Below are 15,899 nucleotides of genomic sequence, written 5' to 3' on the forward strand. Positions count from 1 at the left end.
TCATTTTGTTCAGTTTGGTATTTTTTGTCTTCTTGAGTTTTTTTGTTTGTTCATTTCTTTGTTTTCATGTTTGGGTTTTTTTTTTTTTTGGTTTCAAGAGGGTTAAGAGGGAAAGGAGAGAGAGAGAGAGAAAGAGGGAAAGAGAACATGAAGTTGGAGGAGAGGATAAGGGAAGAAAAGGAGCTTGGAAGAGATGGGAAGAAAACTGTGATCAAAATATATTACGTGAAAAAAATTAATTTATTTATTGAAAATGTGAAGCAATACATAATATGCAATCATCAAAAATGCTTAAAAGAAGTAGCTAATAAATGAAAGATTATATATAACTACACTAATTATAAAAAATTCACAACGGATACTAATATTTATCAATTACATTCACAACACAAGTAATTTCACAATATCAACTGTTAGTGTTAATATTCAAGGTGAAACTTACACTATAAAAATTTATTTGTAAGTAAATAAACTGTAATTAATATAAAAAATAATAAAATTTAATTAAAAAAGGAATTTATTTATGATTGTTTTCTACAGCTTAGTAATATGAGCAGCAAGAAGAAAATCTTCTTCTATTGGGTCTTAACACTTTTTGCAGAAGCTTTTCCATAGAAATTTTCATCTCTGAATTTCTCAATGTATATATTAAAGGATTCAACATTGGAGTGACAACGGTATAGAATACAGTGATGGATTTATCAACAGGAAAACTAGAAACAGGTCTAACATACATGAAAATACAAGGAACAAAAAAAAGGAAAATGACAGTGATATGGGAGCTGCAGGTAGACAGAGCTTTGCGCCTCCCTTCCTGACTGTGATTCTTGAGAGACCGTATGATTATTCCATAGGAGAGTAGTAGTAGGAGGAATATCACTACACACATGGCTCCATTATTGCCAATGACAGAGAGGCCAATGAAGTAAGTATCTGTGCATGCAAGTAGCAATAGTGGGTATATGTCACAGCCAAAGTGGTCAATGACATTGGGACCACAGAAAGGAAGTTTATACACAGTGAGAACTTGAAATAAAGCATGTGCGAAACCTCCCACCCAGGCCATCACCAAGAAGAGGATACACACCCGTCGATTCATGATAGTTAAATAATGCAGTGGCTTACAGATAGCCACATAGCGATCATAGGCCATTGCCACCAGAATGACAATATCAACACCACCAAACAAGTGTTCTATAAAGAGCTGGCTTATGCAAGCTGTGAAGGAGATGGTCTTTTTATCACGGAGCAAGTCTACAATCAACTTGGGTGAGATAGCAGTGGAATAAACAGCATCCATAAGTGACAGAGAGGCAAGGAAGAAGTACATTGGGGAGCCCAAAGAAGGGCTAGCAATCACTGTCCCCACAATGAGCAGGTTCACCACCATCGTCACAATGTACATGAGTAAAAACATAACAAATAATGCTCTTTGCCCTGCAGGATCCTGAGTGAAGCCCAGAAGAACAAATTCTGTGACATTGTTGCTCTGGCCCATTTATTCTTCTATCAGGCTTTTTTCAGAGAAAGAGCTCAGGAGAATGGGACCTGCCATGAACTGTGAACAAGACCATGAATGCATTCTGTCATGATGCATATACTGTCTTCTACAGTAGGTAACCAATAGTAGGCATTTAGTAAATATCTACTGATCTTCACCTTGTGACAAGCTCCATTCACTTTCTTTTAATAAACTGCTAACTACAAGGTTTATCAAAATAACAGTGGATCTTCAGACAGAAATTCAAACAGAAATATATGTCACTCAAACATATAAAAGTATGTATTTACAGAGGTGTCTGTCACCCACAAAAGTAGTTATGTAAAATATATTACATCTTAGCAGTAAATGATAACAGCAAAGATTTTTCTTTTAAGAAACTTGAAAAATGGTTGTGGCATTATATCCCAAGTATATCACCTAAAAAACAGCAAGATTCTGAGCTAGTAATATCTGTGCAAAATATTTTAAAATATAAACTTGGGTGGTGTCCCCAAAAGCACTGATCCTCAAGGATTCTTGTCAGTGCTATTATATTGCACTATTTGACATAGACACCGCACTTCACGAGATAATTATAGTCATATATATCTCACTTAATGTAAAAACTGAAGGAAATTTTGAACTGCATAAAATAGCTCCAATATTATTGAGACAGCATTGCTAATAGTAAATGCTTCATCTGAGTCTGCCATATTTTGCTTCTTACATTACCAACACAGAAACATCCACCAGCAAGATTTTAAAAAATATTTTTACTTTACCTGAATTAACCCATGGCTCTTATCAAGTCTTGCATTAACAGACAGTATTTTTTCCAGAAATCTTAGGCAAAGAGACAGAGGAAAAATAAAAGAGAAAGTTAATAGTGAAGGCATATGCTTTTTAATCTGAAAATTAAGATTAAATTTAATATTAATAAATTTAAGCATCTAGGATAAAGATGCCGAGAATCCTCACAAAAGAATTTGTTGTATATATCCCCAAATGCAGAATATGCAAGGAAAGTGTATAACCAGCATACAAAGATATGGGTTAGGTTCATTTTCTAAACATAATTACAAATATATCTCTATTTGTATCCTGGAAAACAATTAGACAATATTTCAGAATATTTCCCAGTCTCATAGTCTCTAATGGTCTCTAGCACCATTACTTCTGACCTCTTCCCTTTCTCTTCTGATGTCATTTCATTCTTTCTCACATTTGTAGTAAGAAAAAATCTGAGAAATACTTGGACAGAAAAAATGGCAGTGATGAACGCTGTGGACCCTGAAGCCACACACATAAGGTTCATTCAGTAAATATCATTCTGATATTGGCCATCTTAGTAAATCGCCCATGTCTGTGTTTCACCATCTGTACCACAGGAACTTCCATGATATCCATCTCCTGAATGGTCTGTTGGTGTTCTTACTTTCATAGGAAGTGTCTAAAACACTGCTTATAACTTCAGACATTTTGGTGGTGGCTGTGCTTACTATTTTTGGATGTTGTACTGTGAGCATCAGCTGAGAATATGTCATGAAAATTTCTGTCCATTTAGCAAGAATGAAGACATAGTGCATATATGCACTCATGAACCACTTTCTGAACTTAGATTGAAATGATACGTTAAAATTGTATTTTTATTATACATAATAATTTGCATATATATTCAATACTCACCTGTGAAGTAAGTATTCCATTTGTATGAACTTGGTAACAGAGAAGAATATGTACTGAGTCGGAGCTGCACATGAAAGAGTTGGGATGCAACTTACAGATGTCTCGTTTAGATTTCTGCTTTGACCTTAATCAGAACATCATCATTATCATTTTAAAGTTCCTAACTGGTATATGCATGCCTGTCACAGAACAAAGGGATAGCACATAGCATGCCAATTATGTCTTCTACATTTTACCTTCTCACAGTTTAGTGTCTTTCAGTTTTGATCAGCATTGATTTCTAAGAGGCCAAACTTTCTCATGTCAAGTGTAATTATTTATATAATAGAGAAAAACCAGAGTACATAAGCTGTACTATACTAGGCTTATGTATAATGTACATTATCAAAGGTTTGACTTTATAAATACTGAAGGCTAACATGCCTACTTTCATCTTAAACTACTGCTAACACACTTCTAGAAAAATAATAGTTTAATCCTGTTATTAATTATTATGCCTGCTATTATTTTATTATTATTATCCTGTTATTAATTAACATTCCTTTTGTAAAACATTCTTTAATTTTAAAAAGTGCTTTGCCTCGCAATGAACTTCTATCAGTTTTAAAGAGCAGTGAAGTTTATCACTTTCCAAAACACAGATGCAACTGGAAATAAACATATTAGTCAATTTAACTCACCAGTAGAGGGACAATATTACATTTTCTCTCATTTGTGACTTTTAGACTTTCAGTAGATACATAAAATCATATACTCACAGAATAAATGAGAGTGGAAAGGAAACTGTCCAGGGAAGCAAATGGGATTGGGAGGGGGATAAAAAAGTGCGATAAAGAGAGGATGTTTGCTCTGATTATAACATATGCATTCATGAAAATATATTTACATAATCCAATAAAATAAAGGTTTTAAAGTACCCTACACAGTACTACACAATAACAAACTAGCAAACATTTGTGGTATAAGGCAATGTATTCCCATATCAATTTCTCTGCTTACATAAAATAACAAATTCATTGGACAGTTTCAAGATACACACATAAAAGACATCAAGCAACTGAAACATGACAAAGATTTGTTCTTGTACACTTAAAGCACCTGTAATGATACATTTTTATTTTCCAATTTAAATATATTTAAAGTGATTATGCATCCTTATTAATGAAGCACATAAAACACAATGTTCCATAAAATAAAAATCATAAATCATTGTCATTTGTAATGTGTCAAATGTTTCACTTGCTTCTTGGCCAAATGGAACATAGTCCTCTCCCCGCCCCCCACAAAAAAAGTCTGTTACACTAATATAAAATGTACTTGTAGTTTATGATTAATTTATTTTTATTACCTTTTAATTTTCCCAATTTAGATGGTTCTTGTGAAAATACATGACTTTAGGTAACATTCTTGTTTGTAGTCCAATAAGCTCACAACATGGTTGTTAATTTTGTTTGAGAAAAACTGAGGGTTCCTTTGCTGATATACTTTAAATTATTTTATGTATCTATTTGCCTTCACAGAGCAGATGACAGCCTATGACTGTTCAATAGATGAGAAAAGGCCATCAAGATATTGCATAAAATACATTTCCATAAAACTTCAAAGTATATCAGTCTTTCAAAGAAATGTAAGAGCATCCAAGTTAAAACTTAAAATTAAAATATTTAAATTTACTTTTAAAGTGTACTGGAAAAAGTACATGGATGTTGTCACCTTCTAAATTTTTTTTTTCATAAAAATACAAAGACTTGTTATTTGTATTTGTATAAAATCCACCATTAGTAATTAGTAATCCACCATTAATTATTAAATTAGAAATTGTCAACCCTCTTGACATGGTCAGATTTAAATAAAAATTCACAACACTAAAATTAATTATATAATTTTTCTCTTTTGAGTCAATTGTATTAAAGGCATCAAAAAGCCTTGACTTTAATAAAGTATAGCAGCATCCATGTGACTCACAATAAATCAGGTACTCAGTGGTTTAAATTACTGAAGAATTCCAGAAGCCTTCAGGCTCTATCACTCAGATGGAGTCTCTGTAAAATCCTTTTCTTTACTTTTAAAACATGTCCCTGTAAAACACTGTAGAAAGCTGAAACCTTCCAAAGACTATCATAAATAAAGATTAAAAATTAATAAATAAATAAAGATTAAAAAATTAAAGAATAAAGACAAGATACATCAAGGGTTAAATACCAGAGACTTCTTGGGCCATTTGATCAGGACAATATTTCTTCCGTTTATATTCACAATTCTGCCTATGAGTTTTTTTTTTTTTTGGGGGGGGGGGCACTATCAACATTTAAATAGATAAGCTTGTTAAAATATTTGGAACAAACTCAAATGAGATCATCTCTTTTGAATGGACTTCTTTTCAATAATCCCTAGAGGTAAACACCTTGAATGTTGCCAAGAATGAGAATCTAACAATTGTTTATTTGAAATATGTATCATAAGAAAATAAATTTTCAAGTATATTAATCAAGAAACTAGGAGATAAAGTTGAAGTATGAAACATTTAAGTAAGGTGGGTAATATTGAAAACACCCAACATCAGCCCAGCAAAACATAGCCCTGCACTGAGAGAGAGAATCTCCACAGCTGCTTTGAGCTGCAGGGTTTGACTGAAGTCTGTGAAGTCTGCGAAGGTTCAGACTTATAGTCTACCTGTGGAGGAGACAATGATTCTGCCATTTAGTAGGTATAGAAACTTTTGATGGGGTCTTAATTAAAATGAGATAGGACTACAATGACCTTCATTATGTTTGTTCAATTCGTTAATTACTATATGATTTTAATTGAATAATTCTAAGTTATTTTTTTGACAAAAATTACATATTGTATTTTATTTGTACCCAATAACTGATTGCAACATGTCAGTCATTTATAAAATACCATTTTTAATTAAATTTTTGTTTTTTATATTAATTACAGTTTATTTACTTTGTATTCCAGCTGTAGCCCCCTCCTTCATTCCCTCCAAATCTCACCTTCTTTCCCTTATCTCCTCCCTGCCCCTCTCTAAGTCCACTGATAGGGGAGGTCCTCCTCCCCTTCCACCTGACCCTAGCTGACATGAAATGATTGGCCTCCTCTTTGATCACCTTACCTTGATGGGGAGCAGCCTTACCAGGCCACAGAGGAAGACAGTGCAGCCACTCCTGATGAGATCTGATAGACTAGGATCAGAAGGAAAGAGAGGAAGTCCTCCCCTATCAGTGGACTCAGGGAGGGGTATGCGTGGAGAAGGAGGAGGGAAGGTAGGATTGGGAGGGGAGGAGAGAGGGGTTTATGGGGGGATACAAAGTGAATAAAGTGTAATTAATATAAAAATAATAAAAGCTAAAATTAAAAATTTTATCTATTTTTTATGTATTGATATATAAGAATTTATTCACTTTGTATTCCCCCTCCCTTGTTTCCTTCTAGTCCCATTGACGCTCCCTCTTCTCCCCGTATGCCCTTTCCATAGTCCCTTGATAGGGGAGGTCCTCCTCCCCTTCTATCTGATCTTAGCTTATCAGGCCTCACCAAGGCTGGCAGCATCATTTTCCTCTGTGGCTTGGCATGGATGCACCTCCACGGGGAGATGATCAAAGAGCTGGCCACCGAATTCATGTCAGAGACAGCCCTTGTATCCCTTACTAGGGAACCCACTTGGAAACTGAGTAGCCAATGAGCTTCCTTGGAACAGAGGGTCTAGATCCTCTCCACGTGTGGTCCTTAGTTGGAGTATCTGTCTCTACTGGCACCCCTGGGACCAGGCCTTTTGCTCTGTTTTTCTTCTTCTGGCGTTCTTGTCCCTTCCATGTATTTCTTTCTCCCTCTTCTTCCATAAGGATTCTGGGACTCTGTCCAAAGTTTGGCTATGAGTCTCAGTACTTCGTTTGATACCCTTGGTGGGTAGAGTCATTCAGAGGTCCTCTGTGGAAGGTTCCTGTCCTATTCCTTGTCTTCTACTTCTGATGTCTATCCTGTTTGCCCTTCTGAATGAGGATTAAGCAACTTTTCTAGGGTCCTCCTTGTTTTTTAGCTTATTTTTTATTTCTTCATTTTCTTATTTTTTATTTAAAATTTTTATTTATTACAATTTATTCACTTTCTATCCTAACTGTAGCTCCTTCCTCTCTCTTCTCCTCCATGCCCTTTCCCCAGTCCACTGATATCAGAAGTCCTCCTCCTCTTCCATCTGATCCTAGCCCATTAGGTCTCATCAGGACTGGCTGCATTGTTCTCTTCTTTAAGGCTTTTGAGTTTTGTATGTTTATCCTATATTATATTGCTAATATCCACTTATAGTGAGTATATATCGTCCTGGGTTACCTCACTAAGGATGATATTTTCTAGTTCCCACCATTTGTCTGCAAATTCATGATTTCCCTGTTTTTACTTGCCGAGTAATATTCCCTTGTGTAAAGGTACCACACTTTCTGTATCCATTCCTCCATTGAGGAACATTTAGGTTGTTTCCAGATTCTGTCTATTATGAATAGTGCTGCTATGAACATGGTTGAGCAAATGTTGTTACTGAATCGTGGGACATCTTTTGGGTATATGCCAAGGAGTGGAATAGCTGAATCTTTTTTAAATTTTTTATTTTCTTTATTAATTACAGTTTATTCATTTTGTATCCCAGCTGTAGCCCCTTCCAATTCCCTCCCAATTCCACCCTTCCTTCCTCATCTCCTCCCATGCCCCTCCCCCAGTCCACTGATAGTGGTCTTCCCCTTCCATCTGACCTTAGCCTATCAGGTCTCATCAGGACCGGCTGCATTGACTTGCTCTGTGGCCTGGTAAGGCTGCTCCTCCCTTCAGGGGGAGGTGATCAAAGAGTCAGTCACTGAGTTCATGTCACAATCAGTCCCTGTTCCCCTTACTAGGGAATTCTCTTGGACATTGAGCTTCTATGAACTACATCTGTGCAAGGGTTCTAGGTTATCTCCAGACATGGTTCTTGGTTGGAGTATCAGTCTCAGAAAAGACCCCTGTACCCAGATTTTTTGGTTCTGTTGCTCTCCTTGTGGAGTTCCTGGTCCTCCCAGGTCTTTCTATCTCTCCCTTCTTTTATAAGATTCCCTTCATTCTGCCCAAAGTTTGGCTATGAGTTTCAGCATCTGCTTTAATATCCTGCTGGGTAGAGTCTTTCAGAGGCCTTCTGTGGTAGGCTCTTGTCCTGTTCCTTCTTTTCTCCCTCTTCCAATGTCCATCTCATTTGTCTTTCTGAATGAGAATTGATCATTTTACCCAGGGTCCTCCTTTTTGCTTAGCTTCTTTAGGTATTCAGATTTTAATATGTTTATCTTATATTATATGTCTAATATCCACTCATAAGTGAGTATATACTGTGTGTGTCTTTCTGCTTCTAGGATACCTCACTCAGATTGATCTTTTCTAGTTCCCATCATTTGCTTGCTGGAGAGGATATGGAGAAAGTGGAACCTTCCTCCATTGCTGGTGGGAATGTAAATTTGTTCAACCGCTTTGGAAATCAATCTGGTGCTTTCTCAGAAAATTAGGAATAGTGCTACCTCAAGATCCAGATATACCATTCCTATGCATATATCCAAAATATGCTCAAGTATACAAAGAGGACTTTTGTTCAACCAAGTTCTTAGCAGCTTTATTCCTAATAGCCAGAATCTGGAAATAACCCAGGTGTCCCTCAAAGGAGGAATGAATGCAGAAGTTGTGGTACATTTACATAATGGAATACTACTCAGCAATTAGAAACAAGGAAATCATGAATAGCTGGATCTTGAGGTATCCATAGGTGTGTAGATTTATTTCTGAATCTTCAGTTTGACTCTTTTGATCTCCCAGTCTGTTTCTATGTCAGTACCATGTGGTTTTTATTACTGATGCCCTATAGTACAGCTTGAGATCCGTAATGAGAATACCTCCAGAATATCTGGTGTTGTACAAGATTGCTTTAGCTATTCTGTTTTTTTTTTCATATGAAATTGAGAATTGTTCTTTCACTATATGTAAAACATTGTGTTGGTATTTTGATGGGAATTGCTTTGAATCTGTAGCTTGCTTTTGGTAGGATAGCCATTTCACTATGTTAATCTTACTGATCCATGTTGTTTGTATTTTTTAATTAATTTTCATATTAAACTTACATTTTATTTATTTAAAAATTTTATTAAATTTAACCTTCAGATATATTTATTTACTCTATGCCATTTCTTTATTAATTGTTTGTATGCTTTTGTTCCTTTTATAATCAACTTATTTTAATTTTATATTATATATTTAATACATCTTTATTCTGTTTTTGCTTATTGTACTAGTCTTATGTCTGATTTTCATTATCTACCAGGTAATTGTAAAAGCTAGTTGTGACAGTTAATTTATTTCATAATTTGCCTTTTTTCTATAGATCTTTAATTTACTTCCTTGCCTGTAATACCACTGAATCTGGAAACTCGTATTTGTGTTATCTATAAGTTCTGGAATAAAATCAGCCATGGTCTTTATTTTTTTATTTCTAGAATGAATAAACACTATTTTAAAATTTCATGAAGTCACCATTCTCATTTCAAACACTTTGTTTTACTATTGACATAAAAATATACAGTATACATAAAATAACCTAAAAAAATAACTGTGACTGAATTTGTTCTCTTGGACTTCATTCACAGTCCAAATATTATTTGTTGTGTTCATGGTCATCTGTGTTGTGACATTGGCCAGAAATCTACTCATTGTTGTGACTCTTGTGGTCATCTCAAATTTAGATGCCTCCATTTACTTCTTTGTTGGCTACTTATCATTTGTGGATACTGCTTATACAACCACAGTTACACCAAATATGATTATATACTTAGGGTAGGAGAAGAAAAATTTTCCTTTCAAACTTGCATGACCAAGCTTTTCTTTCTTTCTTTTTTTTTCTTATTAGTTACATTTTGTTAAGTCTGTATCACAGCTTTATCCTGCGCCTTCATTCCCTCTCCAATCCCACCCTCCCTCCCTCATCTCCTCCCTGCCCCTTTCCAAGTCCACTGATAGGGGAGGACCTCTTACTCTTTTATCTGACCCTGTTTTATCAGGTATCTTCAGGACTGGCTGCAAAGTCCTCCTCTGTGGCCTAACAGGACTGCTCCTCCCTTGAGGGGTGGGGAGGTCAAAGAGCCTGCTATTGAGTTAGAAATAGTCCTTGTTCCCCTTACTATGGGAAACCAATTGGTTACTGAGCTACCATGAGCCACATCTGAGCAGAGGTTCTAGGTTGTATCCATTCATGGTCTTTGGTGGAGTGTCAGTCTCAGAAAAGACCCTATGCCCAGATTTATTTGGTCCTTGTGGAGTGCCTATCCTTTCCACATCATACTAACTCCCCTTTTTTCACATGATTCCTTGTACTCTGCCGAAGGTTTGGTTATGAATTACCCAGCTTTTCATAAGACATTTGTATGATGGTGCTATATCTAACTTTTGCTTGTAATGGTCTATGACCAGTGGCCATTTGAAAACCCTTGCATTATCTGACCATCATGAACCAATGTGTGTGTATATCTTCTAGTGTAGTTGGCCTGAGTTGGGGGGTTTCATGTATGCAGTAGTTCAACTTTTGTTTCTTTATAACCTTCTTTTCTGTAGTCCTAACATCACTGACCACTTCATCATGTACCGCTTATTAAAGTTAGCTTGCACAGACACCTACGTTACTGGTCTCACAGTTGTTCCCAATGATGGGTCAATCTCTGTGGTCATCTTTATGCTGTTGCTAACTTCTTACGGGGACATTCTTCACTCCCTGAAGAATCTCAGTCAGGAAGGGAGGTGCAAAGCTTTATCCACCTGCAGCTTCCACATCATTATGATAGTCCTCTTTTTGTTCCCTGTATTTTAACTTTATTTTTATTAATTACAGTTTATTCACTTTGCATCTCAGCTGTAGCCACTTCCCCTAGCCTCTCCCAATCCCACTCTCCCTCCCTGTTCTTCTCTCATGACCCTCTCCCAGTCCAATGATAGATTAAGTCCTCCTCCCCTTTCATCTCACCCTAGTTTATCAAGTCTCATCAGGACTGGCTTCATTGCCTTCCTCTGTGGATTGGTAAGGCTGCTTCCTCATCAGGTGGAGTTGATCAAAGAGCCATCCCATAAGTTCATGTCAGAGACAGCCCCTGTTCCTATTACTGGGGAACCCTCTTGGACACTGAGCTGCCATTAAAAAAATGTATACACACACACACACACACACACACACACACACACATGTATGTGAGACTATTTACCCATTTAGAAGTCATTGACTGTATTTTACACTGTTATCACCCCAGTGCTAAATGCCCTCATATATACTCTGAGAACTGCAAAGATGAAAAATGCCATGAGGAAACTTTGGACAAGTAAAAGGAAATGACGTGAAAGAGAAATAGGCCAGAAAATGATGGCTGTTTGGAAAAGAAGTTAATCTTCTGTATGGAGTGTCACCCTGACAGAATATTATTTTATCACACTAAGTTTCTCAATGTTAACAACTAAGCACAATGAAAACAATTAGTATGTGAATTCTTACAATGAACAACATGTATTTTTAAGATTTTCAGAATTTGTAGAAAAATGTGCATTAAATCTGGGTGACAGAATTCTTTTTATACAGACTAAAGATTTACGTGCCATACTTAGTATTGCAAATTTATTTTACTTAATGACATTTTTTTGTTTTTAAAATAAATTTAATTGCTTTTGAGAGCTAAGAAAGTTTATTATCAAGAATAAAGAAATACTATGTAGTGACTTGACTCTTTACCTCACACATTATTAATAAGATGTTAATATTTAAAATATACATTTTATTTTGTATTTGAAAGAGACCTTTTTATATAATTATGTTAAAATTTCTTAGCATATTAATATTAAATAGAGCAGGCCACTGAGTTCATGTCAGAGACTGTCCTTGTTCCCATTACTAGGGAACCCACTTGGCACTGAACTGCCATGGGCTACATCTGTGCCGGGGTTCTAGGTTATATCCATAAATGGTCCTTGTTTGGAGTATCGGCCTCAGAAAAGACTCCTCCCCCTAAGGGAGGTGCAGCCTTACCAGGCCACAGAGCAAGACAATGCAGCCAGTACTGATGAGACCAGACAGATTAGGGTCAGACAGAGGGGAGGAGAACCTTTGCTATCAGGAATTGGGGAGGGGCATGAGAGGAGAAGAAGAAGGGAGGGCTGGATTGGAAGGGGAAGAGGAAGGGGACCACAGCTGAGTTACAAAGTGAATAAAGTATAATTAATAAAAATATTTTTATTAAAATATTAGAGATAATATTGAAGTTTTAGTATTAATGATTAAGCATATACAAAGGCTTGTACAAAAAATCCAAATGAACAATGTAGATATATAAAAAAATAATCAAATCTGATTTTCACAATTGGAAAATCATATTAATTCATCTGGGAGCTACTATCTTTGCTTCTGAATTTTCATAGTAATGAAAACAACTCATTGGAGGATCCAAGATGGCAGCGAACAGTGTGCATCATATCTGAGGGGCAGAAGAGCTGAAACTCCGAAATTGGTGAGTGGAGGGGCAGCGGAACCCAAAGTAATGGCACTGAGGCTTCCGGGGTGAAGGGGTGAAGGTCTCCTGAACTGAGACCAATAAGATACAGGTCAGCAGTGGACATCACCGTGGAATCCTCCTGGGGACTCAATTCCCAGGCACTTTCCTATAATGAGCAGAGGCAGCAGTGGAGGTACTGCAGCTGGCAGAGGAGGCAGAGGAGGCAGAGGAGGCAGAGGAGGCAGAGGAGGCAGAGGAGGCAGAGGAGGCAGAGGAGGCAGAGGAGGCAGAGGAGGCAGAGGAGGCAGAGGAGGCAGAGGAGGCAGAGGAGGCAGAGGAGGCAGAGGAGGTGGGCCACATTGCATGCAGCTCTGTGCAGAGTACAGTTCTGGCTGCTCCAAGCACAGATCTCCCTGCTTTAGATTTGATAGGGAGAACACTCAAAACCCTGTAATTTTCCCCACAACAGGCCTCCATCATCCCTCCTTGGCAAAGGTGGAGGCGGAGGCAGCAGAGGAAACCCACAACACTTTTGAACTCAAAGAGCAGAGCCTAGCCTGCCATGCCCACAACTTCTAGTACAGAGCACAGTACCAGACTCACAGAACCTACAACAGTGTACAGGTCCAGCCCGCAGCATCAGCCACAGAGCTCAGAGTCCAGCCCACAGAGACCCCCTCAGACTGTAGACCACTGGGTGTTCAAGAAATCTGCACAGGCACATTGAGCCCCAAATCTGTGCTTGTAACCAGTGCGAGCATCCACATCCCCCCCTGCACTTGCTCCCATCCTCCATATCCCAAGCACCTACACTCTCTAGCACTCTCTCCTTCACCACACACTTCTATGCACACACACACACACACACACACACACACACACACAAACACACATGCTTGCTCCCCCACAATAAGGATTCTAGGCCAGAAGCTTTTCCTCCCTCGGGTATAGCTGAAGCACCAACTCACCCTCTCAAACCAGTGGACCTCTCTCATCTTCCTGAAGAATACTCCAGACACCAGAGAAAAATAGTTCCAGTTGGAAGTACTGACTCCAGGAACAAACTGTGAAGGCTAGAGATAAGCAAATGGCCAGAGGTCGGCGTAAGAACACACCCAACAAAAATCAGTACATCATGGCTCCACCAGCAACCCCTAAAATCAACGGATATTTTAATTCAGTGGAAACACAGGAAAATGACTTTAAAACTATGCTTATGCAGTTATTAGAAGAACAAAAAGAAGAAATGAACAAATTTCTCAGAATAATAATCCCACAAGTGGAGGCTAATAAAGAAGAATAAACAAAGCTCTCAAAGAAATATAGAAAAGTATAGCCACCCAAGTAGAGGCACAATTAGTGGCCTATGGACCATTATAAAAAAAATAGGGGCCATTATAGAAAGACAAGAATACACATTCAAACAGATAAAGGAAATGGTGAACAGCAGGAAAACAGAATTAGAATCTATAAAGAAAACACAAACTGAGAAAACCCTGGAGCTTAGAGAAAAGATCAGGAACCACAAAGGTATGCATCACCAACAGAATACAAGAGATGGAAGAAAGAATCTCTGGTGCTGAAGAGACACTTGCTGAAATTGATACCTCTCTCAAAGAAAAAGTAAAATCAGAAAAGTCCCAAACACAAAACAACCAAGAAATCAAGAACACCATTAAAAGACAAAACCTAAGAAAAATAGGAATAGATGAAAAAGAAGATTCCAGGCTCAAAGGTCCAGAAAATATTTTTTAAGAAAATCATGGAAGAAAATTTTCCCAACTTAAATAAAGAGATGTCCATAAACATACAAGAAGCCTACAGAACACCAAATATACTAGACCAGAAAAGAAACTCTTCACATCCTGTCATAGTCAAAAGACTAAACCTACAGAACAAAGAAAAAGTATTAAAAGCAGCAAGGGAAAAGGGCCAAGTAACATATGAAGGAAGACTATCAGAATCAAAACAGACTCCTCATCAGAAACTGTGAAAGCCAGAAAGGCCTGGGCAGATGTCATGCAGACTTTAAGGGACCACAGATGCCAGCCCAGTGAAGCTTTTATTCAACACAGATGGAGAAAACAAAATATTCCATGATAAAACTAATTTTGGGCAACATCTACATAGCAATCCAGCCCTACAGAAGATACTAGGAGGAAAACGCCAATCCAATGAAAACAGCTCCACCCAAGAACACATAGGATACAGATAATATCCCAACAAAAATTAAAAGAAAACAAGCAATGAATCACAGTAAGACCACCAACTCTACAATAAAAGGAACTAACACTCATTGGTCACTATTATCTATCAACATCAATGGACTCAACTCTCCAATAAAAAGACACAGACTAACAGAATGGGTGTGGAAACAAGATACAACATTCTACTGCATCCAAGAAACACAGCTCTGCAAAAAGATAAACACTACCTCAGAGTAAGGGTTGGAAAAATGTTTTTCAAGCAAATGGACCCAGAAAACAAGCTGGAGTAGCTATCCTAATATCTAATAAAATAGACTTTCAACCAAAATTAATCAAAAAAGATGAGGGGCACTTTCTTCTTATGAAAGAATAATTCCAACATAACAATTTTGAATAACTGTGCCAAAAATATAAGACCACCTACATTTATAAATGAAACATTATTAAAGCTAAAGTCACACATTGATCCCAGGACCTTAATAGTGGGAGACTTCAACACTCCACTCTCAACAAGGGACAGATCATCCAGTCAGAAGCAAAACAGGGAAATAAGGGCACTTACAGAGGCCCTATATCAAATAGACCTAATAGATGTCTACAGAACTTTTCACCCAAATTCAAAAGAGCATACCTTCTTTTCAGTACCTCATGGGAGTTTCTTCAAAATAGACCATATAGTTGGTCACAAAGCAAGCCTCATCCCATAAAAGAAGATTAAAATAATCCCTTGTATCCTATCTGATCACCATGGACTAAAGCTGGACCTCAACAACAACAGAAATAGCAAAAAGCCTACACATACATGGAACTGAACAACTCGATACTCAGTGACAGCTGGGTCAGGGAAGAGATAAAGAAAGAAATTAAAAATTTCCTAGAATTCAATTAAAATGAAGGCACAGGATTCCCAAACTTATGGGACACAATGAAAGCAGTGCTAAGAGGAAAGTTCATAGTACTAAGTGCCTTCAATAAGAAATTTGAGACATCCCATTC

General features: G+C 37.2%; 1 protein-coding gene and 1 pseudogene across 1 annotated transcript; one reads left to right on the plus strand and one right to left on the minus strand.

Annotated features, from left to right (window-relative positions):
* Positions 1-541: 541 nt before the first annotated feature.
* LOC110542472 (olfactory receptor 4A5-like) lies at positions 542-1,498 on the minus strand. Its single transcript, XM_021629056.2, has one exon. It carries the CDS (start codon positions 1,496-1,498, stop codon positions 542-544), a length of 957 nt encoding a protein of 318 aa, XP_021484731.2.
* A 1,344-nt stretch (positions 1,499-2,842) lies between these two features.
* LOC132649770 (olfactory receptor 4A47-like) lies at positions 2,843-11,033 on the plus strand (annotated as a pseudogene).
* The last annotated feature ends 4,866 nt before the right edge of the window (positions 11,034-15,899 follow it).

This window comes from Meriones unguiculatus, chromosome 21, assembly GCF_030254825.1.
Source record: "Meriones unguiculatus strain TT.TT164.6M chromosome 21, Bangor_MerUng_6.1, whole genome shotgun sequence".
In the NCBI taxonomy this organism is placed as follows: domain Eukaryota; kingdom Metazoa; phylum Chordata; class Mammalia; order Rodentia; family Muridae; genus Meriones; species Meriones unguiculatus.